Below are 13,500 nucleotides of genomic sequence, written 5' to 3' on the forward strand. Positions count from 1 at the left end.
GGTGTGCAGATTAGATGGGTTAGCTATGCTAAAATTACTTCTTAGTGTCCCAAGATGTGTAGGTTAGATGGATTAGCCATGGTAAAGGTGTGGGGTTAAGGCCTGGGTAAGTTACTCTGTCAGAGTGCAGATCCAATGGGCTGAATATTCTCTTCTGCATTGTTTTGTAATGTACCCGATTGATTGCCGGGTCCTGGGCAAAAAATCTATTTCTGCCCACACCCAAATGGTTAGTTGGACAGCGTGTATAGAACTACTGGGACATCAAAATCGAGTCCTGTTTTTAATCACTCACATACGCAGTCTTACAGCAGAATGCTATGAAATAAGAACAAGTGGGAATCTTGAATAACTTTCCCATATTCGCCCAGCAAACCCAGGGAAGTTGAGTCAGTGAGATGTCCTTTGCTACTCAAATAAAAGCAACATGCTGTGGATGCTGGAAATTCAAAATATGAAGAGGAATGTTGGATAAACTCAGTAGTCAGGCAGCACCTATAAGAGAATAATTTAGACTCGAAACATTTTTCTCCGTGCAGATGCTGCTAGCCCTGCTGAGTTTAGCCTCAGATGGCACGGTGGCACAGAGGTTAGCACTGCTGCCTCTCAGTGCCAGGGACCCAGGTTCAATTCCTGGCTTCGGTCACTGCCTGTGTTGCGTTTGCACCTTCTCCCAGTGTCTGCATGGGTTTCCTCCGGGTGCTCCAGTTTCCTCCCACAGTCCAAATGCTAAATTCTCCCTCAGTGTACCCGAATAGGCGCCGGAGTGTGGTGACTAGGGAATTTTCACAGTAACTTCATTGCAACGTTAATATAAGCCTACCTGTGACTAATAAACTTTAGCTTTACTTTATCCAACATTTTGTTTTTATTACCCCTTGTCACTCCACTGACTAAGTGCAGCTCACTTTCAGAATGGAGCTAACATTGAACCTAGGATCATGCTTGCTTGTGTGGTTCAGCTTCTCAAAGTTCCTCATTAGCTATAAAACAATTTGGGTGAGTAGGGGTTACGAAAGGTGCTCTATAAATTCAAATCAGTACTTGTTTTTCACTCACTGGTCCATCACAGGAGTGTTTATTTGGCAAACACAAAGGAAAATAGACAAAGATCTCCAAAGATTTCAATATTTTAAAAAAATCTTTTCCCGTTTAATAATGTTAACTGACCCTCTGCAGCTGAGCCAAGGCTGCAGGGTTTTACTGCGCCAAGTTTTTAATTTATTTTGAAAGATTCGAAGGACTTAGCCATCTGAATGATTTAGCGAAGTAGAGTTAATCCTACTGGTTATATAATTGATGATTAATTTGTAAACAGACGGAGGTTTTTCTTTGGTACTCATGTCTATAGGTCTAAAGCCAACCTCCAATTAAGCTAATCTTTACATCTTCACCCTGACATGGACTGACAAGCTTTCAAATTATATCAAAAAATATAAAGCTCCCTCATTCTTTCCATCCTCTCCCCCTTCCCCCACAACATACAACCAATTCAAAGCTCTCAGAAGAAATGAAGAGGAGCTGAAACTGCAGGCTGCCAGCAGACACTTACAATCCAATAGTATGACGTGGGTAGCAGGGATACTCCTGTTGCTGGCTTCCCAGAGACTGTGAAGGCTGCACCTACGACTGCACTGCAGACCTCACATTTTACGGGACAGTCAGAAACAGAAAAGGATTCATACAACAAGTTACTGTGGACAATTCAGGGCACCACACTTCAAGAAAGATATAAAGACCATTAAAATCATACACAGGAGGGTTACCAGGGATGAGAGATATTAGTTGTGAGGAGAAGTTGGAAAAGTTAGGATTATATTTCTTGAAATAGAGCAGGTTAAGAGATCGAGGTTTTTCAAGATGATGATAAGAGTAGATAGAGAAAAGCTATTCCTCCTGGTGAGTGAGTCAATACCCAGAGCTCAGAGATTTAAAATTATCAGTAAAAGATGGAGAAGGAGGATGAAGAGTAGTATTATCACTCAAGAGTCACTGCGATTTTGAACACTCTCTCTAAAAAGGCGATGGTTACTGATTTCATAAATAACTTTAAAAGAGAGCTGGGCAGATACTTGAGGATGGGGAACTTACAGGCAAACATCAGCAATGTGGGACAAAGCATGATGACTCTTTCAAAGAACCAGCACAAGTGCAATGGGCTGAATGGCCTCCTGCCCTGAAAGTTTCTTTGAATTAATTTTTTAAGTGAAGCAAAGAGGAATCACTGCAGAGGTGTTATTTACAGACACACACTGCGTAATTCATGGTGACAGTGAAAGGTGAGCCGGATAGTTACCTTAAGCAGCCAATACCACAGAGGGTTACTTAGAATATAAATTACAGCCATGGGTAAGTGAAATTACATGAACTGCAGAGAATGTACAGCAGAGAAAGAGGCTATATGATCCAAATGGTTAATATCAGTATGTACATGCCACATGAGCCCCCTCCCACTATTTTCATCTAACTCTATTCCACATAATCTTCCACTCCTTTCCCCCTCGTGTTTGTTTAGCTTCTCCTTAAATCATGTATGCTATTCACCTCGACCACTCCTTGCAGCAGAGTGTCTACACTCTAAACCATTCTCTCTGGATAAGGAAGCATAATTTCCCCAATTGGATCTTAAGTTTATGACTCCTAGTTTTAGAATCCCCGACACAAGCAGTTTAGACAGAGTGCCCAAGGAGTGCAGAGACATGCCAGGCTATGACCGTGAATAGTAAGGGGCTGCTGGCTCTTTCGCCATGAGCCACCGACTTAAGCTCATTACTCCACTCCAAGACTGACTTGGACATAGTATTTTATTAAACCCAATTACACAATAATATTGCTCAGCAACAAAGCTTCTACAGATGTCACTAGCCACTTCTTAACAAGACAGTAGTTGAGGCTAATCACTAGACGGATGTGGGGGGAGGGCCCCACAGTATTGCAGGAGACATTTAAATCAGAAAGTAAAGGATTTGCCTTTGCTCCTGTCCTGCTGTTGCTAAGTCTGCCTAGGGAACAGTTTTGTAGACACCCGGTTGTCTGTTAGGCAAAATAAGTGTAATTCTCAATAAAGCCTACATAGTGGGCAGCAACAGGTTTGTTGACTATAAGTGGATTATCTGATATTTGTTCCTGAACTCGTGTACGTGCAATTTTCAGTGGAAACTGCTGGATAGAAATAACAATCAAATCAGGTTGATTTTTCCATTTCTAGCTGCAATACTCAATCCGCCATCTCAGCAGAGTCCAGGCTCACTTACTGGCCATCAGCCCTGAAAGCCAACCCTGGCAGCCAATCAGCAGGATTGGCCATCAGTACCTGGCCTGGATCAAGATCAAATTAGGCCTTTGGGAAAGATGTGCCTCATTAGGAAGCTGCTTGCATGAGATCAGATTTGCAAATAAGTGGATTGGACTCTAGCTGTTATCTTGGAGTGAGATTTCCTATTTAAGCTTCGCCAGCAGGGAACAGAATAAATCACTTACTGTTGATCAGTAGTCTAATGCCAGGAAAACCTTGACAATTGAAGTCTTTTGTCCCTTCCTGCCCCCCACTGACTTCCACATCCACCTGGTTCCACACCCCTTCAATGAAACATTCCTGGGGTACAGAGTAAAACCCCTCAACAATGTCCTATCAAATATTACCATTATTGATAGGGCACAGATCAGGTACACAGTAAAAGTGAATTAGTTCCTCTCTTCACAGCTCAAAGATGTTGAGGCCAACACCAGTGTCCTCACCACCATCTTGGCTGAAGTCAGCTATTTCTGCACATGTGGGGAAATTGATCTTAGTTGTTCAAGTATTCAGTGATTTAACCAGCTCAGTCATCATTGGAGCTTTGGTCAGGAACAGACTGCTAATTATACAGAAAGAAGCTGCCTGCTATGACTTAGATGGTTATGGTGATGATTAGCAAGTCAAGCCAAGTCTGTCTCAGCTAGTGGCAGGAGGGCTTCAGCAGCTGTAGAGTCACTGGGTTACAATGGAGACATCAACCAGAAGCACTTCCCCCGATTGCTCTACGAACCCTTTGAGAACGTATCCACACACAGAATTGGATTTGGTTGAGATGGTCTGTAGTCAGACAAAAAGTATGGTCACTTGGATGAGGTATTGGTGATCTGCACACCATTAAGCAAGTGCCAATACTTTTTTAGCAGAGGTAAGAAGAAGAAAGTTGATGTATCAAAATAAAAGGTTCTCTCTACTCCACAGAACCGTTGTTACAAGAGATTGTTGGGTAACTCTACATTTGTCCCTTTAATTCATACATTCAATATGGAGGGAGCTCAGTTGGCTCTTAATTGGCAGGGTGCTTTTCTGGGTACCTGAGTGAGCATATGTACTGTCCCTTCATTTTATGGAATCCTAAAACTGCACAGCACAGAAGAGAAATATTCAGCTTGGTTCTCTGAGAGAGAAATCCAGTTAATTCCACTTCCTGTTCTTTTCCCATTATTCTGAACATTTTTCTCCTTTGAGTGTCAACCCAATTCTCTTTTGAAGAGTACGACTGAATTTGTATCCATTACCCCTATCAGGCAGTGCATTCCAAATCCTAAACACTCATTGCATAAGAAACCTTTCTTCATGTTGGGTCTGGTTCTTTTGCCAATCACGTTAAATTGGTGCCCTCTAGTTATCAACCCTTCAGGTAATATATTTTCTTTATTAGCTTCATCGAAACCCTTCACAATTTTAAACAACATTAAAATTCTTTGTAGTCTTCTTTGCTCTAAGGAAAATAAGCCAGCTTCCCTAGTGGATCAATGTAACTGCACTCCCTCATTCCTGGGACCATTCTGCCTTGCTGCCTTAGAAAAGCAGCCAGCATAACCAAAGACCCCAGGCACCCTGGACATTCTCTTTTCCACCTTCTTCCATCGAGAAAAAGATACAAAATTCTGAGGTCACCAACTGATTCAAGAACAGCTTCTTCCCTCTGTCGCCAGACTTTTGAGTGGACCTACCTTATATTAAGTTTATCTTTCTCTATACCCTAGATATGACTGTAACACTACATTCTGCACCCTATGCTTTGTCTGCAAAACATGCATCAAACAATACTTTTTATTGTATACCAATACATGTGACAATAATAAATCAAATTCTGATAAATTTTGTCTGCAACCTCTCCAAAGCCTTCACATCCTTCCTGAAGTGTGCTGCTAGAATTGGGCAGAATATACCTGAGTCAAACTAGTGTTTGATACAGAATTAGCTTAGCTTCCTGTTTTTTTTTAAACCCTGCCTGTCTTGTTTGTAAAATCCAGGATCCCATATGCTTTATTAACTGCTTTGTTAACCTGCCCTGTCATCTTCAAATATTTGTGCACATGCTCCCCTAGGTGTCTCTGTTCTTGGAATCCTTTAAAATTGCATTTCTAGGCTTGGGATTGAGTGCAGAGAAATCCTGTCTTTTGATGGACTGCAATGGGAGACAAGTTGAAAGTGGGAGTAGGCTGGGACTGACACTGTTGTAGTGGTGCTGAAGGAATTTTGCCTCTGCAGTTAGTTCCATAACTTAAGAGAATAGCTGTTATTATTGGGTGATAAAAGGAGTATAAAATAACAAACCTAAGTAACTAAACAGATGGTCATTGACCTTCAAACACTGGTATTGAATTTAAATTCAGCTCAGACTGCCTGCAGACTATAAAGGATTTACGTGAAATTAGTCAGAGAGTTTCTGAATACAACCCCCATTGAGACAAGACAACAGACCTGGAAAAAAAGAGAGATGGAGCACTCTTCTGAGGTTGGTGGTCAAGCACATTATTAAGGCAGGCTAGAACTTTACATCTAATCAAAGATTTCTTCTTCATGTGCAAGACATACCAATAAATGGAGCTTTAAATTTGACTGCGGGGCTCCAACACTGGAAAGTCGCTGTAGTTCAGGGCTCATCTTCAAAGACTGATATCCATCACATGGGTGTGCACACATGCACAGAGCTCAGACAACATTCATAGAATTAATTCTTTCCTCCAGGATTTGCAACCCAGGTTCAAGTCAAATTGAAAGGATTAGCAACCACTTTGCCATGAGTGGCAGCGCCAAAGGGAGGTAACACACTTCCAACATAAAGCTTGGACTATTCCTAACAAAGCTTTATCAACTGAGTGAAGAAAAAAATACTTAAGAAAAAGCTGTCTTAATATGGAAATTTGATGGCAAGAGGGAAAAAGGTTTGAGAAATTCTGCTTCATTAAAATGAAAAAGCACGGTTAGGTCATAGATACAAAAGGAGATAATGAGTTGAGGTGCACAAGCCTTTAAAGTGTTTACAGGGGTAAAAAGTAACTAAAACAAATATGAATACAAAGAATGAGAGATTTAGATGAAATAATCCCTAGGATATTGGTATTGGCAGAGAGGTCAGCAATTTTTCCTCATCACTAGATGTTTTCTGGAAGTATTAGTGGGCTTTCTCTCGAGTTGCTGCAGCTGTTTGATACAAGCATGGGGTTTGCTAGACTACTTCAGGTTAATGAGCAGTCAAATGCATTGGTTTGGAGTCATGTGTAGATCAGACCACATGAGGACAGTAGGTTTCCCACCTGAGAAATTTGATGGACTCACTGCCATTACAAAGAGTGCTTTCTGGTAAAAGTAGAAGGACTTAAGTTGTCAAATTATTTGGTGGAGAACGCTAATTATAGATTAAACATTTCATACATCTACTGTAACCCTTCACCAGACTCTGAGTGGCAAGAATGCAGGTGCTAGCTCATTCAGAGATTATGGCCCCTCTTGCTGTAAGGCAACCAGGCTGTGGGCTAATTGTTGCAAATGGCCTCTCTCAGCCGTCTGTGTTCTAAAGCTCATTATCCTATATCTTAAACTATGGCCGGCAGTAGCTGCCCTGCAATAGATTACCAGGCACCTCAATCTGCAACATGAGTCGATTACAATAATTACTCCTCTGCTAATCGCCTTCATTTTTTTAAACAGTGAAATCTGTTACTTTTGATCAATTCTCTCCATTTGGAATTATTTTCACATGTACAGATGGATAAAAAAAATCTACCCTAATGCAACTGGTATATATTTTTTTTAAAAATCAGCCTGCTTTATAATCAGCCTCCACGCTCTTAATTTTCACACACTGGTTGCGTTGGGAACAACATTACAAGTCCTACATGCTGCATGTTAGATCCTTTCCTCAGAGCTGCCTCTTCCCCTGGGTCGTCTCCATACCTCTCCTGAAAGTTTGAACTGGAGGACAGTTTCACAAGTGCTGTCAGCCCCCCAGACTCTGCCAAGGGCTCTGTTCTTTCAGTGCAAGCCCTGACAATGTGTCCAAGTTGGATATCTGATTGCAGGGAGCATCTCAATAAAGTCAAATTTTAACACCTTAAACACATACCAACACTGGACAATTACCAGGAGCAGGAAGATACTTGGATATGGAAAGCAAGATAGTGAGTAGAACAGTGGGGTTAGTATTTGGTAGGTCAAATGGCCTTCTTCTGTGCTGTAAATATTTAAGAGAATACTACTTTACTGATCAGCCTGTGTTCCTGGGTGTTGGGGAGCCAACTTGATCTGTATTTCCATAGCAGTGGCCAGACTGTGATCAATTTATTTATTGAATGTTGAGTGTGACACTTGTTGATGCCTTTACTCATTAGGCCATGAGATTGAGAAGCAACTGAACTTGCTAGTATGCTCTTCCACTGGGTCAGGTGCCAAGTAGTCAACTGGCTGATTTAGAATTGCACAACTTCACAGCACAAAAGTAAACCATTCAGTCCACTGTGTCTGTGTCAGCTTTTTGAAACAGCTATGCAATTTATCTGATCTTTTGCTCTTGCTCCATAGCCCTTCAATTTTCTTAAAGCTTTTGTGGGGGTGGTTATCACCTGTTCTGGACACTTTTCATACCAATATTTAGGCTCTTTCCCTTTCTCAATGTTGCCACTTCCCTACATCATACACCCCCTGACCTGGGTGATACCATGCAGACTGGGCCCTCTTATATTCAGCATTTTTAAAATAAACTAAAGATCACAGGTTTGAATCTTTACCAATACTGTTTTCTCGATCCGGTTTGTTGCACCCAGTGGCTTTCTGTTGTTTGCTGCCCGTGGAACTGCGGCAGACAGCGGTCAACTGGGAAGAAGCGGCAACCTTTACAGGAACGTACAAGGCCACTGTGAATTGCAAAATACGAGAGGGGAATATGATGGAAACGGCTCTGACACACGCAATCTGAAACCAGCACCACTAGCACAAGCATCCCAATTTTCATTGCTCCATCACTGGTGGCTGTGCCTCCAGCCACCTAAGCACTAAACTCCAGAACTTCTTCCTCAAACCTCTACTTCTCTCTCCTTTCCTTTAAGCTGGACCTGAAAACCGACCTCTGACTACGTTTTTGATTGATTGTCCTAATATCTCCTCACGCAGCTCAAATTTTGTTTGATAATGCTCCCATGAAGCGACTTAGGACCTTTTACTAATTTAAAGGAGCTAGGCAAATGCAAGTTGTTGTTGCTATGCAGGTGGCATTCATTACAGCCTCCAAAAAATCCAACAAACACCCAAAAAAGGCCAGGTACCACTTGTTAATCCACTGCTGCAACAAATAGATTTACATATTTCACCAGGTTTGCCACCGTTCCTTTTGAAGACGGATGGTTCTTTGGGGAGCCACTTCACCCATGTGGCCATATCCACCCAGTGGGTAAGTATGGCCAGGCCTTACAATGTTAGAGGCCATCCAGACCCAGAATCAATGTGCATATTTTGTTCGTAGGTGGGTTAGGGGAGGTGGTGTTGGTGGTGGAGGTTGAGGGGGGGTGGGGGGTTGCTGTCACCAGATAGTCAGCAGGGGATAGAAGCTTTGGTGAGTTTGTCTCTCCCTAAACGAGGAATACTGATCTCACTGTAACATCCTTAGCGTCTTGCTGAACTGACAGCAGATAACTCAGCACAGATTAGGGATCAAACCTAGAACCTTCCTGGCTCAACCTTCTACTGGATAAACTCAGAGCCATTTGAGAGCCTTTTGGAATTTGCTTTGAACAAAAGCAAAGTCAACTGTTGCAACTGGTTTTATTCCACTGCCACTGAGCTAAGGGGAAATAAAAGAGAGGGCCAAAGTGGGGGGTTTCAAGCCGAGCATCTACAGCGATGACACAAAGGGGTGATTTGTTCTGCTGCTCCTCCGCTGGTGATTACAGGCTGCAGATTACTGCAGTCACGTGTGCTGCTTAGAACAAGGCAAGCTGTCAGGAGCTAAGGTCAGTGTGAGCTTTCTATCCAGCACTCAGAAAAGGGAGTGGAGGACAGGAAAAGACGACAGAGGAAAGAAGTGTATTTTCTACTTTTGCAGTCTTTAACTTGTTCAATACTGCGTATTCCTTTGACTTTCTTCCCTTTTAGCTTGCAATTTTAAAATTCAAGCTTGGTGTGGCCAACTTATTTGCTCAATGTTTCCAATTCTTCTTAACATGGGCAGTGTACCATACTCATAGGCCTTAACCTAAATTGCCACATTATCACCTCCAACGCACACACATGCATCTTATAATTGCTTATTACTGCTGTGGTCATTAACTTATTTGGCTTCAAATGTTATTTTTCCCCAGTTCAATCCTGAGTGGGCTGCACTGTACTACACTCTCCAAGCATTTCAGCTCACTGAAGAGGCCATAGATCAAGTTCCAACAAAACTGGCGCTGGAACTGAAACTGGATCTACAATTCCACAGCTGCTCAAAGGACAAATGCATCAACTGAAAAAAAATCACACCCGGAATGAGCTGGATCTCAGTCTAAGTGACATCAACCCAATGCCATGTGAGATACAGCTGACATCGAGTCAGGATACTGGATGTATAGTTACGTCAACTCACGAAATAAACGGGATTAGCTCTGTTTCTTTGCTTGAAACTCTGGTAATTGTTTGCAGCTAAAGAATTTCAATTCCAAAGAAAACAAAACAATCCAATATTCCACATCAGAGGTTACCAGACAGGATGGAGAATAGAAGCAGATAACACATACATAAAAGCATGCTCAAGCACATGCGCAAGCACACATACATCCATGTGCATGCACAGCAAGGAGGCTATTTTGGGAGATACAGAAAATAAAGATCAATATTTAAATTAAGAGCTTGCTCTTTGAGAACTCTGATCATCCTAGCAGCTAAAGGCAGTATCCAGAACACTGCCAAGTTGGACAGATCAAGAGGTACCAGGTTTGATGCAGTCTTGAGCTAGGTGATGCCAGTGCCCCTCTAAAGTGTCTGTGTTTTTTAACGACAGGTGAGGTTAGCCTCTTCAGCCAAACAGCCTCATAGATGAATGACTACTTGGATGAGGTACCTACAGTCTGAAAGATGTGCTGGTTAGGTGCATTGGCCAGGCCAAATTCTCCCTTAGAGTACCCTAACAAGCACCAGAGTGTGGTAACTACGGGATTTTTATAGTAACTTAACTGCAGTGTTAAGTAAGCCTACTTGTTACATTAATAAATAAACTTAAAAATTACAGGTGGTCTTCAAAAATCGGGTAGGTGGAGATGGTGCGATGGGAAGAGGGAAAATTCTACACTTTGTTCTTTTGGTGGGTAGGTGAATCAAATGCCAGAGTAATGAGTCATACAAGCCAGGAAGAACACAAGTTTTTGTCCTGAGTTTGTCAATTGGAGATGTCACAACTGAATATAATGTCACAATGGAATAAAAACCAAATCAATCCAGCACTCGCTCCTCATTGAGCACTGCTTGAAAGCTGTGGGATATGAACTGTGAGCGAGGCCACAATCTGGCTCAGCTCAGATTCCCCCACAACAATTAAGCCAATGACACCAGCTGCTCATACTCACTTGTTAGGAATGACAACTTGGGCACTGGAGTTCCTCCCTTCGGGTAGAATGAAAGAGAGAAACCAGAAACCCCTATTCCGACTGAAATGGAATGATACAAGTAGTTCCCTCAATCTTCTCTTTCCCAACTACTGGAACATAACTGGGGTCCTGGGAGTTCGCAATAACGCACACTGGCTATGGAATAGCACCTGGTATTTTACGAACAACTCCTCGGGTGAGCTCCTGTTGGTGTGTTTATATACATCAAACTGTTTCTTGACAGAACACAGGAGGCAGGTCAGAGCCAAGAAGGTGAATTATGTACAGGATGGTCTTACTGTAACAGCAAACGAGGTGCAGAGAAGAGAATACTACACTGTTATCATGGCCCAGTTGGTGGCAATCACACTTCTGAGTCAGAAGATTATGATTTCAAGTCTCATTCCAAAGGACTGAGCACAAAAAACTAGACTGATATTCTATTGTAGTATTGAGAATGTTGTACTGCCAGCACAGTGCTGAGGGAGTGCTGCACAGTTGGAAATGCTGCCTTTTGAATAAGACATTAAACGAGTATTAAATCTGCTCTCAGCTGGATGTAGAAGACCCCATGGTATGATTCTGAAGAGTGGAAGAGGCCCCCCCCAACCCCCACACAATGTCCTGGCTTAATTTAAAACCGCACCCCCCGCCTTTACCCCCCAACAACAATGTCCTGGCCAATATTTAACCCTCGATCAATACTAAAATAGAATAGAATCCCTACGTGCACAAGGAGGTTATTCGGCCCATTGAGTCTGCAATGGCCACATTCCCACTCAGACCCTATTCCCGTAACCCCACATATTTACTCTGATAATCCCCCTGAAACTAGGGTCAATTTAGCATGGCCAATCAGCCTAACCAGCACATCTTTCAGACTATGGAAAGAAACCTGAGCATCTGGAGGAAACCCACGCAGACACGGGGAAAATGTGCAAGCTCCACACAGACAGTGGCCCGAGGCCAGAATTGAACCCGGGTCCCTGGTGCTGTGAGGCAGTGGTGCTAACCACTGTGTCACCAAATACAAAGCAGATAACTCGGTCTAAATCACATTGCTATTTGTGGGAGTCACCTGTGGCAAATTCACTGCCACATTTTCTACAACAGCGGCTACACTGCAAAAAGTTGGATGTAAAGCACTTTGGGGCATCCTGAGGTGTTGAAAGATGTTATATGAATGCAAATCTTTCTTTCCATGAATGATCACGATGAGAGATTTCGGAGTAGGCCATAATCTACTATGGGATTTTTATATATCACAAGATTTTGAATAGAACAAGAAAAGAAGAATTGCATTTTAAATACAGCAACTTATATTCAGATAGCACCTTTAATGCAATAAAATGTTCCAAGGTGCCTCACAGGAGTGTGATAAAATAAGACACTAAGCTCCACAAGGAGAAGCGATGGCCTGGTGGTATTGCCATTAATTCAGAAACTCAGCTAATGTTCTGGGGACCCAGGTTCGAATCCCACCACAGCAGATAGTGGAATTTGAATTCAATAAACAATATTTCGAATTAAAAACCTACTGACGTCCATGAAATCATTGTCATTCAGTCAGGCAGCATAGTCTGTGCAGGCTTGGAGGGCCAAAGGGTCTGTTCCTGTACTATAATTTTCTTTGTTCTTTGATTGTCCGAAAAACCCAACTGGTTCACTAATGTCCTTTAGGGAAGGAAATCTGCTGTACTTACCTGGTCTGACCTACATATAACTCCGGAGCCACAGCAATGTAGCTGACTCTCAGTTGTCCTCATGCAACTAGGGATGGGCAAAAAATGTTGGCCAGCCAGCGACGCCCATGTCCCACAAATGAATTAAAAAAAATAAGGAGTTATTAGGTAAGATGACCAAAGACTCAGTCAAAGAAGTATCTTTGAAGGAACATCTTAAAGGAAGAAAGCAAGCTGGAGAGTTGAAGGAGGGAATTGCAGAGCCTAATGGCTACTGAAGGCATGGCCACCAATGATGGAGTAATTAAAATTGCAGATGCTCAAGAGGCCAGAATTAGATGAATGCAGACAATTTGGAGGGATGTGGTGCTGGAGATTACTGACATAGGAAGGAGCAAGGCAGTGAGTTATGATCTAGGATGTACTGCCTCCAAGTAGGACAAATAGATTCAACAGTAACTTTCAAAAGTCAACTGGATAATTAGCTGAAGGACAGAAACTTGTAGGCCTATAAGCAATGAGCAGTGATGGGAGGCTAACTGGTCAGCCCTTGAAAACAGCCACACGGGTGGGATGTCCTCATGTGTGCGAGGTTCTATGGCTGTTCTCCCTCCAATTACATCATCATACACAATTTTTCCTTTCCCTGAAAGCTAATACCAAGCCTTTTAGTCCTCTTTTCTACCCAAACCCACTTTTTGCCAGGAACTAAATGCTGTGGAACTTCTCATCCTCTGTTAGCACTCCCATCTGGCTATAGTTGGAAGTTTCTTTTCAAATCCCAAGCTTTGTATCCGATTACACATAGATATGGAAGAGAAAGGTCATGTGGATTATTCTATATCCCGAGATGAGAAAACCTAAAGCTTGCCTCACCTCATTACACTTCCAGCTGCTTCTTAAAAGTGCCAGGACTTTTTCTTCCACACTAGAAGCCACCCCCACACATTGATCATGT

At 42.4% G+C, this 13,500-nt stretch overlaps 1 protein-coding gene across 5 annotated transcripts in view; it reads right to left on the minus strand.

Annotated features, from left to right (window-relative positions):
* nrf1 (nuclear respiratory factor 1) overlaps window positions 1-13,500 on the minus strand; it is a 68,302-nt gene that overhangs the window by 7,469 nt on the left and 47,333 nt on the right. For 3 of the 5 annotated variants that reach the window (XM_080207636.1, XM_080207634.1, XM_080207635.1), the window contains one exon: window positions 8,032-8,157. The exons of the other annotated variants lie outside the window; for them this stretch is intronic. In XM_080207636.1, the coding sequence (XP_080063762.1) occupies window positions 8,032-8,157 (126 nt within the window). The remainder of the gene's footprint in view (window positions 1-8,031; window positions 8,158-13,500) is intronic. 5 annotated transcript variants of the gene reach the window in all.

Source organism: Carcharhinus amblyrhynchos, chromosome 19 (assembly GCF_965287045.1).
Source record: "Carcharhinus amblyrhynchos chromosome 19, sCarAmb.v2.hapA, whole genome shotgun sequence".
NCBI classification, from domain to species: Eukaryota; Metazoa; Chordata; class Chondrichthyes; order Carcharhiniformes; family Carcharhinidae; genus Carcharhinus; species Carcharhinus amblyrhynchos.